At 41.8% G+C, this 16,307-nt stretch overlaps 1 protein-coding gene across 1 annotated transcript in view; it reads right to left on the bottom strand.

The window, feature by feature from the left end:
- LOC146817855 (amine sulfotransferase-like) overlaps positions 1 to 16,307 on the bottom strand; it is a 320,350-nt gene that overhangs the window by 113,401 nt on the left and 190,642 nt on the right. The window contains exon 5 of the mRNA XM_085611338.1: positions 5,565 to 5,659. Within this exon, the coding sequence (XP_085467464.1) occupies positions 5,565 to 5,659 (95 nt within the window). The remainder of the gene's footprint in view (positions 1 to 5,564; positions 5,660 to 16,307) is intronic.

The raw sequence follows: 16,307 nt of genomic DNA, 5'->3' as shown, positions 1-16,307 counted from the left end.
GCCCCCAGTGATTCTGGGGGGTGGGGGGTGCACATGGGGGTACCTATGGTACCCCCCTGCATTTCCATGCACAACATGGCAGGCACCACGCGGTACCTGCCACGTTGTGCATGGAAGTGCATGACATGCCTTCTTGGCATTGCGGCGGGCGGTGCTGAGAGCACCACCCGCCGTAATGTCAGGAATGCAGGATGCGCCCGCCAGTGTGGCAGGCGCATCCTAATGTCACCAACGGGACCCCCACACCAATGGCGGTCAGTCCCATTCCACGACAGGATGATCCTCTTAAAGTCTGCATTTACAAATGCATTAATATTTTTGTAGTTAGCCCAGCACTATACATGGCCAACCACTGGTCCCCTAACACCCTCTCAGTGACAATAATCAAGGAAGGGATTGAAAATAAAACCCCACCTGAAATAATTTTAAATGAAATTAAATTAGTTAAAATAGTTAAAACTATAACTAAATATAAATTAATGCAAACAATTTATAAAACGAGTAACTATTTAGCATTCATTTATAAACTATTTAATAAAAAATATCTTATAATTACATAATAAATATGTAGTATTCTTGCATATTTATTATTTGTTTATTAATTAATAAGGTATTATTTTATTATAACGTATTTCATTTTAATAATAAGTAACTACAAAAGTGTATTTTTCGAATACTGAAAACTTGCAAACTTACACATAAGTTTAAACTTACACAAAAATGTAAATTACCTCTGTGAATCAGGCCCTAAGACTCAGTAATGTATACTCTGCAAACTTCTCGAGGGGAAGCTTTATGCCTTCCTTTCTAGATTAAACAAACTGTTATAAAACAGTGTCATGTTGTGATGCTGGACACCCGGGACCTACTAGGATGATGGATTTGATCATCAAATGATTTTTTCATGGCCTTGTCTAAAGACCTTAATAGATGAGTACATCCAGAAGTGCGTAATATGTGTTCATGTCACATCATCGCATATGACAGTAGCAGGGGCACTGCATCATCTTCCTTCTCCAATGAAACCCTGAAGCTTGATTTCTAATAAATTGTAGAATTACCTTCATAAAGTAGTTATACAACTATGCTGCCAGTTGTGGACTACTTGACTCAAATGGGACATTTCATTTCACTCAAGAAACTCCCTGCTGCAGTAGAATTAGCAGTCACATTTTTAATCGAAGATATATTTGTATTGATTATGTCTATGGCATATACATATTATGTATGAAGAGTTGGGATTTTACAAAGTAGCCATATTGGAGAAAAATTATGTGTCATTCTGCATGTGAATTAAATACATTTCTCAAAGAAAATTATATATTATTGGATTTTTCTTACATATATCTGATACATAAAGTTCACCAGTGAAACTGGCATATCTCTAGTGAGTTCACATTCTCAAATATCTTCTCATTTTAGTATGTCTGACTCACAGATGCTATTATCTGATGTTTTGTTTATATGATTTGTTTTGTTTTATGTGCGTATTTTCTTTTTCATCCTCTTGTTTTTGCTTGACCCCTCTCTTATCTCAAGATATTTAACAATCCCTCCTACTAGACGTACTGCTTAGTATCTACTGGTCCTGAAGAATGTGGATCTTATTCCAGTTTTTCTCCAAGAAAAGGTGTGTTGACATTCATAATGATCCAAGGTTTTTGGCCTACAAAAGAGGAACTAGATTACATTATGGTCATCTTCTCTTTTATTAGAACCCGAGGTACATAGTGGGGACCTGTGCTTTTCCCCATAGATCAACTTTCCGGATATTTGTAGTGTCTTGTGGTGATGAGCTTATTTAAATAGACTTTGTTCATTAAGAATTTGTCATAACGATTGAAATATAAAGACTAAAGACATTTTGTGCTGCCATCTGTGAGTTGCTATAATGATATGTTTGTCAGATTATTGTAGTAATTGTACATCTACAATGATCATGAGAGTCAATTATTATGACTTGTTTTCTGGGGGTGTTTGTGAGTATAGAAGAGTTTAGTTGTTACCTCATGAAGCAGCATTCACATTTTCCACTTACATGGAAACTATCACCAAAAATAAATGAACACAATTTACAGTACACTTTTGGAAAGAATGGATGCAGAAAATGGAAAACATCCATTTCAGTCTACTAGCTACCATCTGCAAATGGATGGACAAACTGAGAGGCCAAACCAATCCATAGAGCAATATCTGTTTGACGATCAAATTGGCATTATCGTGGAATTAGACTAGCAGAGTTAGCATACAATCACACTCTCCATAAAGGAAGTGCTCCATTCCTATGTTCTGATGGCTTCCATCCACAAATGATGCCCCAAAGGATCAATACATTCACAGTTTTATCAGAGTGAAACTCCTTCTGCCACATCTCCATCCTATCCAAAAGGCTTCCCATCAACTTCTTTTCTATTAAGTTGCTTACCATTTCAGGGTCCAATTCTACGTTCACACCCTGAGTTGTAGGTCCTCTTTCTGTAACAGGGAAGGGGGCATTTCTGCAGATAGACTTTCACTACTCTCACACTGCATATCTATCTTATATACTATACATACAAGTAAAATATTTAATTACCAGGGTATCTCACCATCATGGATCATCTAATCCTAAATCCATTGTGAATGACCTATACGCTGTGGCCATATGTGTCTTACTTTGTAAATGATTGATATTTGTGGAGTCTAAAGACACATTTGGAAGAAAGTTACCATCTCCTGCAACTATGATGTTTTTGTGGGATTACTTAATAGGTGCCATGTTAAATCATATATTCAGGATTTAATGCCAATTATTGAGCTCAAATATGCAGCCAACTTATATAGCTAAACCTTTTTCACATCTTACTATCAACCACTAATCACTAATCTTCCAGTAGACTGAATTGTTCCTTGGAACTTTTTTTTATTAAACATGATTGCTACTCCTCCATGAGATGCTGTTAATGAGAAGAAGCAGTTCTTTCCAGTCCAACTATACTTAATGATGTTTCCTTCCCTTACTGCCAAAGTGTTTCTTGGAACAAATAAGAGCAGGATTAAATGCTTTTAGAACGGTCATCCAGGAGTTTTGGTTGGATCGTTTTAGTAGTCCACTTTCATGTAGGCTTAATATAAAAACTATAATAAATTCAGCCTGTGAAGCTATTTCAAAAATGACATGTTAACAAGATTGTTTGGCTAAAGATGTATGCATCTAAAATAAAATACTTTTCCCGTGCCGAAAACCCATCCGGACCTACCATCACTTCCACAGCCCACCAATACCACCACTCCCCTTCCTCTAAAACCACCCTCCAGAAGGTATCATCTTCTGTGCTGTATAAGGGGTACCTGCTTGCTTCCTATGGTCTCTTACTGAGACTGACAATTGACATTGTAGCATCTTTCTCTCTCCAGATGTGGTTAATGAGTAAAGGAGACAGATGGTCTAGGTATCGATTTGTCAATTACCCTTAACCCTATTTGGATTGTGCCACTTTCTGGCTGCTAAGAGGATTGTAGGCCATGCTGTTTAAACTATGTGCCTGAGAATTCTTGTAGAGTAGCTGTGAAGAACTGCCATGTTTTCTCTATCTGATATATATCCTTCATAATTATTTCATAACCACCCCCGCCTAATGATTATGCATTTCTTAGCTTACTAACCTTTGTACTGAGCATTCTCACTTATTAGGATTTCTTTCCTCCTTTTGAACCCCTAATTTCTCTCTCTCCTACACCAGCATCAGTAGACCAATGTACAAAAGATTGTGGAAGTCACAAACTTGGCAATTTCCAAAATCACAGGTTCTGAGGTTACAAATCACAGATTTTCAATGTACAAAGACATTTTCTTTAGTTGGAAATGTATTTCTGACTCCCAAAGTATGTTTTTTGACCCATTGAGAATTGCAAGTGGCAGTCATTTGCACAGTAGAAGCTTTATGAATGACAGCTACGGGCACTGGGGGTGAGCATACAGTTGCCAAGGGGACCAGTACATGCTGCTCACAATATGTCCTTGCAGCGTGTCATTTAAAGGGTGAGGCTGCACTAAAATCTAAATTGCAGTTTAATGTTTTAAATGCTGTAAAATTTGACTGAATTCTGTGAATCCCATTGAATGCTCATTTTGCACTGTGACGCTGCTACATCTGGCCCAAATTTGTCAAATAGGTAAATGTTACAATATTTTTAGGGTATTTCAAGCAAGCCAAACAGTCAGTTCCCTACTCACCTTTTACCCCATTTTGAAGCTCTGCTAACATTTGATGCAAGCAGCTCTAGGTTCTGTCTGCTGGATGTTTTTCCTTTTAAATGACTTGGCCTCAACTCATTCGGCCATGTTAATGTACATTTTTATCTACTTGACTACTTTTTGTACCATTTCTGCCTTAGATATTATGTACTATGACAGCATAGTTTCTCCTCCTTCAGTCTGTTGTTTCTGCCTTTATTTTTTTAATAGATACACATACGATTTACAGAATATTCAGCAGAAGAGAGAAGCAAATGTCATCTGCCTCAATTAAGGAACATAGAGGAGGTTTCAAAGTAACTAAACAATACTCTTTGACAAAGTACATTCAAGCCCTGAATTGACATTCCACACTGGGCTAAAATTGTGCTCCTTTTTTCTTTGTTATGTTTTCCAGTATGTCTAATGTTCACGTGGAAAATTATCCACTGTCTTGTGCTCTTGGAGGCTATGTCTGTTCTTCTGGTTCCACAATATTCATTTCAATTAATTATTTAGGTTCTGATTTAGAGTTTAGTCCATGGAATACTCTGTTATGAATTTGATGCATATCCTGGCTGTAGTATTAGAAGTCCACTACAACCCAGAGCACTGATGGCACATTTGTGATGAAGTATCCTAAATGCCAACCTCTAAGGCACTTAGGGTCCGATTATGATTTTGGCTGTGTGGCGCAGGGCCCACCTCACAGCTGCACCACCAGAGCGGTGGTGAGACTGTCTGCCAGATTAGGAGTTTCCTGTCAGGCAGGCTGGTTTTTGATGTTCCCATAGTGGTGCCTCTAAAAATGGGCACCACAATGCCAAAAACAGTTCCTGTATGACATGGACTGAGAGGCCCGTACCATGCAGCAACTGGAACAAATGCACACAGGGGGGCACATGTTGTGCCTCCCCATGCTGGAGAAGGCACGGGGGGCCGCCACAGTGTTTATGGGGGAGGAACATCCATGACACCACAGGCGGAGTGGAAACTCTTAATATGCTTGGCAGGACTGCAGCGGCCTCCTGATCACCGCAACACCACCAGGGAACTGTGGCTTGTGTGTGTAGAAACCTCTTCCAAAGATAATTGTGGAGCTCAACTAGAGCATGTACATCTTTATGTACTCTCCCACACCAACCTCACAAGATAAATATCTTCCACACTTTAATTATTGTGCAACATGTTAGATACTGTGACATTGGTGTGGCTTATTTATATAATGTTAAACAATGTACGCATTAGTACACATTCTGTACAGTGAACTTTAAGACAAATCCTTATTTTGCCAGAATAATGCATTTGCCAAATTGCTCTGATTAGAAGATTAATTAAGTTGACCAACCTTCACCATATCTTCATATTGGAGGAAAAGTATATTAAACTCATCCTTGTGTGTATACCAGCCTTTAACATGATCAAACCAGGAGCTAGAGGGCACTGTGTAAAAAAGAAGATGCGTTATTAGAATTATAAGAAAAGCATGAGCAAATGCACAAAAACAGACACAATGTTAACAGAGGAAGACTAACAAGTTGATAAGGAAAAGGCCTCACTCTACCCAAGTCTCTCCATGTAATACAAAGACAACTCATCACACCAAACAAAGCCAAGTACAACAATATAGATATGGTTGAAGCACTCATTCAATTGCAGATAGCTACAGAAATATAATAAGATTCTTTATTTAGTTCAAGTATAAATCCATGCAGTCTTCTACTTCTTCACAAAGAATCATAATGATGGTACAGACGGTACAATAGTATAATAAAGTAGACCAATAAACAGCATGATATGACGAACCAACATGTGCTTCCTCCACTGTACACTTTCTCAAGGCTCAAAGGCTTGATCTACTGAGGGCAAATCCAAGAAATAGTATGCCTAGTGTACTCCAAAGGACGAGATTTGCTTAATTCTAGGTGCTAAAGTGGTTATCTTTTTAAGGTTGGCTAGGCCTCAGATATAGCACTAATTGTGGGTGGTAAAGGCGTGCAGAAGCTTGCATCAAAGCAAATGGAGTCAAAAACACTCCCAAGAAAGGTATGCACAAGTAATGAAAAGGCTCGAAGACAGGGAACTTATCCAATTGATAGTGTGCATGTTCCAGGATGGACGTGAAAAGGGCCGGGATAAGCCAATATGAAGCGCACAAATCTGCTGTAGTGTTATGGACACATCATTTTGCATCTAGTATTCAAGGCACCTTCTATGAAAAAATATTAAAGACCAGATAGTATATCAACAACAAGCCAGTTTTGCCTCTGACACCTTACCACAAAGACCTTGCCAACACCCTCAGGTCCTTAAATTTCATTTCCAATGAAAATAATGTGTGGTGACTGAGTGGAGTTCAATGTTTTCACCACTTCAAGGAACTCAAAGCAGATAATACACCCAATGGTCTGGTATATCAGTTGGATCAACAGGAGGCTGATTGGCAGGATGAGTATTCAAATTGGAAACTAGTTAGACCAACTAGGGCATAATCAGGAGAAGAATATGTTGAAGGAACCCATGATTAACACATTTCTGCTGATGTTCTGGCAAGGGATAATTCATGGTGAGCGCTCCAGAGTGTTATATTTCAAGGATAATGTTTTCATTATAATTATCGTTTAATCACTGCTTGACTCATTTTGATTTTTGTAACTTTCTACGTGGACCCTTATTTACTTACACCAGTGGCTGTTGAACTCAAACTAATCCTGTTCATTGTGTGACTTGGTGGCCTGTTCCTCAAGCATAACATTTCCAGGAAGGGTATGTGTGCACATCTGATATGTGCTCTAGCCTTGGTGGGGTGAGTTATCTGATCATCAGGGGAGAGGAGTTGGCCTAACGGTTAGGGCTCTCGACCCCGGACCTGGGCAAATCACTTAATCTCCCTGTGCATAACAAAAAAATGAATGTGTGTCCTCATGTAACGTAACTGGTGCTATGTAAAGCGCTCTGATACCTGATTGGATTCGGGTCAAGTTCGCGCTATAGAAAACTCTGGAAAAAAAATAAGAAAAATGGGCACTGTTACTACTTCATGCTGCATGTAGATCCGGTGTGCGTTCTAGTGGTAGCACGTCATCACACTGGAAACTGATCCAGTCATTGCTTCTTATCCCAGGAATCCATTCAGCACATCATTGTGCAGGTGCCCTGCATTCCTACAGATCATGCATGTGTGCTTTCAAAGCTCCACAGTGTAAACATGGCCCGTGACACACAATGATTAGTAGAGCCATCTCATGGTGGATTGCAGACATTTTGCATGAAAATAACTGCTAATTAAAGCAGATGGGTATCCGCAATCGACAACCACTTGTTGATTAGTGACAAGCACCAAGGGAGCGATTAGACCTGAACTTCTGGGAGGCTATGGGGGTAAAACTTCAAGCAAGTGGGCAGGGCTAAAATTCAAGCAAGTGATGTGGCTAACACTTCAAGCAAGTGGGCAGAACTACTTCACAGCCGATATGAAAAAATGGAGTAGTAAACTGTGCTTTGTAAACATAGTGGACAAACCAGATAAGACTACAACAAACTTAATCATTGGCTACTGTCAGTGATCTTTGATAGGGGATTTAGTGCATTAAAAACTATTGAAAACCTTCTACTGATTTCAAGAATAATTTTATTGGTTCCAACAGGAGCATTCATGGTAACAATCAATCTAATATGGTTAAGATAATATGGATGAGTCATTTCAGTACCAACTTGCTATGCCACATGCAAAAATTGACAATGTGTAAATAATAAATGTTCGAGCCTTGGAGTTCTAGTATTGACGGGTGAGCACCTGAGTCAGGTGAAAGTATTAAGAAGAAGCATATTCGCCACATGAATGTGGAATACTAAGACGAGAAAAGTAAATTAATATTGTTTGATTGTGATAAATAATTGGAAATGCAATAAAAGCCTGTTTACAAAAAAACAAATGGTAACGATCAATCTGAATCCTCTTTCTACAGAAACACCTTTAAACGGAACAGAAGCTCTTTGCTCTTGCAAGATACTACAAGGATTGCTCTTGAATCTTCAAATATACCGGGCAGAGCATCTCAAAATAGAACTTTTATTGTAACCAATTTCTCCACAGACCTAAATATGATTTATCTGCGTGTATTCAGAGCAAAAATGCTAAGGACCACACTAACATCCTTGCTGTCTCTCAGTAATGCTTGAGCCAGACTTTTTGAAAGGCCAGGGAAATGTGATCAGATCCCTATTTACAGTTCCTTGGGTACATCTGCATCTTCACTCTATTCTACATCATATTCTGCATCATTGGAATCGGGCGCCTTATTGCTATGACCTGTTAATTCCTGTGTCAAGTTCACTGCATCCTGAGCTGAACTCTGGTTGATCCCAAAATTCTTAATGAGAGGTTTTCTTCTTCATGCAGGTTTTCATTTAGTGATAACAAAGGATGTCAGCTCCTTAAATGGTGTGCTACTTTGAAGACACCATCAGCTCAAAGATGATGGGTCATTGACAGCCCACAGGCACTCTTCAAACAGAAGTTCTGTTACAGTATGTCGATCTCTGCCACTGCCAACATCAAATAAAGGGACAATATGTTCTACTACAAACAGACAATAAAGTGACTGTGCTTATGCAAACAGAGAAGCTCAATCATGTTCTCTCTGTCTAGTAGTCCTACAGTTAGAGGCTTGCATGGAATTTTCTCTCCTTAAAGGTTTCCTACGTCAGGAGTCAGACAGAAGAACACATTGAGCAGAATATTTTCTTCTTCTCAAACACCTTCCATCTATTTTGCAAATAGGCCACATTACAACGCATGTGATATACCGCATGCCATTAGAACGTGGTCATTAAAACGACCGTGTTGTTACATAGCATACCATTACAGTGCAAGTCGTGAAAACGACTTGCTGTAGGGGACGCGCTGGATTTTGGAATAGTATAATTTACTATTCCAACTCCAGTCTGTGCAACAGTAGGGAAGGTGTTGGATTTTGAATCCAACACCTTCTGCCCCTTACAGCAAGTCGTTGTAATGACTTGCGTTGTAATGGTTTGCGATGTAACAATGCAGTTGTTGTAATGACCGCGTTGTAATGGCATGCGATGTATCACATGCATTGTAAACGATGTTTACCCTTTTTTAAAACTCCTGCTGTTTCCTTTTCTCCTCAGGTCTCAGGAGTGTCGTCCGGAAGGGTGTCTGCCTCTCTCTCTCAGTGTGGATGTTAAATGATCAGTTTGCAGAACAGCACTGTTAGAAATGGGGGTCTCTAGTTGGCAAGGGTTTGCACCTTTGTCCAAGTAGCGACCCTTCCTTCTAGTCAGGATAAGGGAGTTACACTCCTAAAAAAAACCCTGATCACCCCCTTGGTAGCTTGGTACGAGCAGTCAGCCTTATCTTAGAAGCAGTTTGTAAAGCATTTGCACATAACCAACAGTATAACAGTGAAAACACTACAAACGGACACCACCCCAGTTTAGAAAAATATCCAATATTTTATATATACTTAAGACAAGACCAAAAATTATAAAAATCCACAATACAGTAAGAAATCTTCAGTACACAAAATAGACTTGAAATAAAGGTCCTTGAAGTCGATAGCTCCGTCTGGGGGCTATTACGGCGTCATGAACAATAAATCCAAACAGTTCTGGCAGACCGCGGCGTCGTGGGCCAGCTACAGTGTCGGGAAGACCTGCAGAACACCACCTTTAGATAGGCAGGGCATTGGCTACCTCTCGTTGAGCTCCAAAAGCAGGGCATCTGCAGGCATCAGTTTCAGAGGTCGGTTCAGGAGTCGTCGGGCCCTTGAAGTCACACGTGTTGCAGATCAAACTCCTCGTGCTTGAAGTCGGGAGTTGGCATTGGCAGACGTCAGGGATGCGGTGCGAAGTGCAGCGGTGCAGCGTGGGGTGCTCTTAGGTCGCAGTGCAGGCAGCAGTTCGGTGATGGTCGTCCAGCAGCTTTGGTGAGACCAGGGCTGTGGTGCGATGTGATGCGGTGCTCGTCGCAGTGCTGCCAGGTCACGGTGCAAGCAGCGGCGTCATTGCTGAAGCGCTGTCATCGGCTGACAAACGGGAGTAGATGGTGCCGGCGTCGCTAGGTCAAGGCTGCAGTGCGGTGCGGGATGAGGTCGGTGCGTCGTGTAACTCACAAACGGTGCCCTCGAACCATGGTGCAAGCAGAGGCGTCAAGGTCGGCGTGAAGCGGTGGTGTCGGGGATACCAGGGTGACAGCATGGAACGAGGCAGTGTGGAGTGCGGTGCCCACAAGTTGCAGTGGCTTGGCGGCGGCATCAGGTGGCGTTGTCGGTGAGACCAGGGTTGCAGTGCAGCGTTGCAGCGGAACCCTCTTTGGTGCCTTCAGGACACGGAGTCGGCAGCAGCATCATAGATGGCGTTGGGTTGCTTTTTCTTCTGTTACAGCACAAAACACATGGCAGAAGAACTTGAAGTCTTTGCTGTTCCTGGGACTTCTTGAACAGGGAGCAAACTCTGCCTCAAGCCCTTGGAGAAACTCACAAAAAGAAATTGCAGAAAGTTCAGTCCAGTCCTTTCACTGTCCAAGACAGAAGCAGCCACTGCAGGCCAACACAGCAAAGCACACAGCAAAGTGGTAGTCCATCCTCACAGCTTCTCCAGCTCTTCTTCTTGGAAGTATTCTTGGTTCCAAATGAGTTCTAAAGTTTAGGGGTATGGACCCCACTTTTTATTGCCCAAATCCTTTGTTCTCTGGGGCAGAGTGTCTGTGCCCAGCCAGAACCAGTTCTGTCCTCTCTGGTGCAGCTTTCTGGCAGGAGGTGGAGACAGCATTGCCAGAGGCAGACCAGGCCCATTGAGGTGAAAGGAAATCTCCTTCCCCTACTCTTAATGCAGCCCAGGTCTGATCATCCCATCCCTGACCCATCTATCCAGTCTATCTGGAGCCACTGCTCCTCCCCAGCCCCTGTTATCCAAGTCAATCCATAAATCCAGCAGAGGCACCCTGGACAGCTAAGCAAGAAAATACTTACTTTCTAAAAGTGGTATTTTTAAACACTGAATGTGAAAATCGCCTTTACTAAAAGATGCATCTTTAAAGTCTGAGTTCAGGCATACAAAACTTAATTTTTCTACATTCTTCCCAAGGGTAGTTATATTTATATGATGTTATAAACAAACTCCCCATTCTGTCCGATGGGAACAGGTAGCCTTGCAATAGTGAAAAACAAAATTGGCAGTAGTTCACTATTAGGACATGCCACACACACAAGGGCATGTCCTGCCTTTCACATACACTGTACCCTGCCCACAGGGGTACCTTGGGACTACATTAGGGGTGACTGACATGTAAGAAAAGGGAAGGTTAGGGCCTGGCAACACTTGCCTAAGTCTTCATGGCAGCAACAGACTATGCGCAGACTTTTCAGTGGCAGGTCTGAGTTGCCTCTTCAGGGCTACTCATGTGGGTGACCCAATCAGTGCTGCAGGCCGACTAGTAGCATTTGATTTACAGGCCCTGGCACACACAATGCATTTTACTAGGGGCTGACTAGTAAGTAAAATATTTCCATCATGGAAACACCAATCCATAATACAATTTACAGAGGGAGCATATGCACTTTATCATTGAATAGCAGTGGTGCCCAGAGTCCAAAAACCAACAACAGCAGGTCAGGAAAAAATAGGAGGAAGAAGCAAATAGTTTGGGGATAACCCTGCAAAAAGGGCCATTTCAAACAATCACACTTACAAGATATCTTGAAGTGGCCATTACAATCAGAAATCTAGATGGCCCTTTGCATTAAAATCATAGTTTGGGCACTGGAAATCTTTCCAACACTGGTTTACTACCTCACTCACTTCTTATCAGTATAAACTATTTTCTGTATTACTATGTTGCTTAGATGGTTTTAATAAGAATTCAACCTTAAGAACACACTGGAAAGCAATTTGGAAATGTCATGATCCTCGGGTCAGTTTGAGTGACCCAAGGTTTCCCACATGCAGAAACATTTTTTTTCTCTCATGTTCTATGGCTAGGCTTTCTTCTCCCCCTTGGGACTTAGCCCTGGTCTTAGAATCACTTTAGTTTTCCCCTTTTGTACCTTTATCTTCTGGTAATCTTACATTTCCGACAATTGACTTTTGTTCCAAGTTTCATTCTTTTTAGCTTGTCCAATTGGTGAACTTTTTTTTTATTGTGCAGATCTCCATTCCTAAAAATCCTTTGAGAATAGTATTGTGTTTTGCTCAGATCTTTTAGTTCTCCCTAAGGTAGCAACCTTAGACCATATGGATAAGGAGAATATTTTGTCATTCTTTTTCTCTTTTCTCTCTTCTCTGGATGGGAAGCCTTAGATTCAATGGATGTAAAGGGAAATCTTTGATTTATTTGAAATGTTCTAAAAGTTCTAAAGTTGTTATGTGTCTGATCATCTTTTGTAACTTTTATAGGAGCTGAAAAGGAGTGAAATGATTCTTCATTTGAAAATAGTGCATGTATTTGTTCCAAAATTGCTTTAGTGTGCTCCTTGGCTTGTGCTCCTTTTCTCTGAGTGTCTCCAGGATAGATTGTGGTGTGGCTTCCTCCTATGTGGACCTCAAGGGTTTTCCTTAATATGAAATTTGAAGAGTGACTACTTTTGTCTCGTCCCACACCTATGTACAACTGTACAGGCTATAAAATCTATTGTCTGAAGGTTGCTCTTCTTGGCAGGGAGTACTTTGGTATGTCCTCCCTAAAACTTTGTATGTCACCAATACATTATTCACCAAGAGTTACATTATTAAATGACAAACAGTGTGCATATTGTATTATGTGGTAGGTGAAAGGCTGATTTTTGGACCAGGTTTACCTTCTAAAATTACAAGGATGAGGGATGAAGAGATAAAGTTTTGATTACTTATCAGTGCATTTTTATTACTCTTAATCCTACTTATCCTCATCATATACATTACAAAAAGCCTACAATTCTTTGACTTCAACTTTCGAGTTGGCTAGGATAAATCAGGGCATATGCCGGGAAGCCATACCCTTTATTGTCGGTGTGATCTGTCTTTTCAGCATGCTACTGATTTCTTCCTGTCTGGAGATAGGCTAACCTCACAACTGGTGACTGTGAAGAGGACCAAATGGATAACGAGAAATTAAGATTACTGGAAAGTAATCAGGACATTAGTGATTTTGCCATAATATAATGATGCGTACAAATGTTTAAAAATTCCCATGTAGACCACAAGCCCTCCGAAAACCTATTCAGCTTGGATTGGTCAGCCGCATCATTCCTGGTAGAATTGTCCACCTGCCAAAGACATGCATATTTATTTATCTGCCTCAGTGTAATGAGTGGCAGCTTGTTATTGGAAACAAATTAGCTGCAACCCCATAGTGTGACAATTGTATACACTGCACACTGGATTTCAGGGCCAGGTGTGAGAACATAGCTGGAATTGCCAGAATAAAAGTGGGACACCTTTAACTGTGAGATGTTATGTATGATGCCGACATTTATGCAGTGTAGTTGCACCATTTGTATTGTCTCATAGCGCTTTCAAATTCTGATGTGCGTGTACACATAGAAGTTTGTGAATTGCTGACTGCAACATAACATAGGTTTTGAATACAACGATGGACAAACTTCAGCCCTGGTTATCTCATGTTGATTCTATTCGACGCCCCTGTACTACACCCATACTGCCCTACTCACTAAAAACCCTACTTTGCTGTGTATCAGATAATTTATTGTAGAGAGGGAAGGATAGGAAGCATAAGGGTGCTGAATTTCAGGAGAGGAGTACTGTGAGGAATACAAATGCAATATACCCAGATTCACAGCACCCATAATACACATTGCTTATGCCCACAATAGCATGGGGAGGCCCATTCATTGGGTTTCAATTGAAAAGAAAAGCTGAGTGCTGGGCAGTGCAGGTAACAAACTGTAACCCCTTGTGAGAATGATCTGAAGATGTTGCACAAGAGGAACAGAGGATAAGGTGGAGGAAAGGTGGGAGATGCAGAATCAATTCACCCAATCACCCCGAAATAGGTTTTGTAAAAGTAAAAAAACATATGCATGGCACAGTACAACAGGAACTACATCACCCAAAATACACATTCTTTAAGCCAGCATTTAATAGGGAGGAGAGGTGCACCCAAGTTGAGAAGAATGCAGCATTTATTGGACTCACTCAATGAAACCTAGGGGAAAATGTATTAATATTTCACTCAATGCAGCAACCAACTGTACTGTGCAGTGTTGCATGAAAGGGAGTGAGCAGGACAGCACAATAGCTAAAAAAATATGCCACAGCTGCTGTCCTTCTAAGCACTAGTACACAATCAGGCTGCCCCGTACCACGGTCAGACCATTCCACTCTGGTACAAAGGTGTATGTGTAAGTCAGGCATGGGTTTTGCACTGAAGGAATACCCTTCTAATGCAAATCACTATGACCCAGATTTACTAAACTTTCATGCAATGCAGCAAGGGTATTTGCTGCGCTGCATAGGGTGAAAGGGAAAGAGCAGAAATGTGCCATATTTACTAACATATGGTGCACTTCTGAACTCTCTTTGCACTGGTGCACTTGTGGCAGTCTAGCACCAATGCAGCTACTTTTATGAGACAAAACAGGAGTGCCTGTATTTTGGTCAGAATCATTTTTAGGTCTCGCCTAGCGTTGCAGCGCCAATGCGTTGCCATCGCCTTGCGAGGCATGCAGTATATACAATAGTGTGGAAGCTTAGTAGAAGCTCCACCCACTCCCTGCCCATTGGCTTTTGTCTTAAATGCTGCCTTCCGATTGGTTTGAGGCTTGTTAGTCCCTCCTCATTCATCATTTGTATCCTTCCACGGCTATTGACCCCTTTACTCCTAGCACTATTTTCTTTTAGGCCTCGTCTAGCGCAGCAGCGTGCATGCGCTGCCATCGCTTTCCAAAGCATGCAGTATATACTGTGGTGTGGAAGCTTCGTGGAAACTCCTTCCACTCTCTGCCCATTGGCTTTTGTCTTAAATGCTGCCTTCCGATTGGTTTGAGGCTTGTTAGTCCCTCCTCATTCTTCATTTGTATCCTTCCATGGCTATTGGCCACTTTACTCCTAACACTATTTTCTTCTCTGTCTCCCCACCCCATCGCCCCCTACCTCAGTCTGTGACTATTCAACCTCCCCTGCCCCTCTCCCCCACTCTCGTTCGTGTTTTCTTGCCTGCTGGCACCTCTGTTTTCATCTTTAGTATTGCCACCATGAAATATGCGCGTTCAAGATGCGTGCTGTACAAAAACTTCTCTTGTTTAATGAACTAGATTTTAATGTTACTCTAAATATAATAAGACTCTAGGCAACATTCGGGGTATGCATGGTCCAGGGAAGACATGGCTTGGCAGTTCGGGCTGGACTGTTCCCATGAGGCACAGGGTCAAGACTGATTTGCATATGGCCATGTCTGAACTGGGGTGGCGTAGTGGTCAAAAGAACGATGGATTTAACCCAGATCTCTTGACTGGGGGAGAATGTCTGCATTGTCAGCATTCCGTCCATCATTTGTTTGTTGTAACACTTTTCGCCCTAAGTGGGATGGGTATTCCCAGACGTGGGACCCGTGCTCACTACGCCACTGGAGTCAAGCTATCCTGGCTGATGACGGCTGATAGCCAGAAACCGGTCCTAGGATGCTTGATTCCGGTCCAGGGAAGACATGGCTTGGCAGTTCGGGCTGGACTGTTCCCATGAGGCATAGGGTCAAGACTGATTTGCATATGGCCATGTCTGAACTGGGGTGGCGTAGTGGGCAAAAGAACGATGGATTTAACCCAGATCTCTTGACTGGGGGAGAATGTCTGCATTGTCAGCATTCCGTCCATCATTTGTTTGTTGTAACACTTTTCGCCCTAAGTGGGATGGGTATTCCCAGACGTGGGACCCGTGCTCACTACGCCACTGGAGTCAAGCTATCCTGGCTGATGACGGCTGATAGCCAGAAACCGGTCCTAGGATGCTTGATTCCGGTCCAGGGAAGACATGGCTTGGCAGTTCGGGCTGGACTGTTCCCATGAGGCACAGGGTCAAGACTGATTTGCATATGGCCATGTCTGAACTGGGGTGGCGTAGTGGGCAAAAG

The sequence above is a fragment of the Triturus cristatus genome, chromosome 6, assembly GCF_964204655.1.
Source record: "Triturus cristatus chromosome 6, aTriCri1.1, whole genome shotgun sequence".
Classification (NCBI taxonomy): Eukaryota; Metazoa; Chordata; class Amphibia; order Caudata; family Salamandridae; genus Triturus; species Triturus cristatus.
The sequence above is the reverse complement of the archived record's forward strand: the minus strand, read 5'-3'. Positions and strand labels throughout refer to the sequence as shown.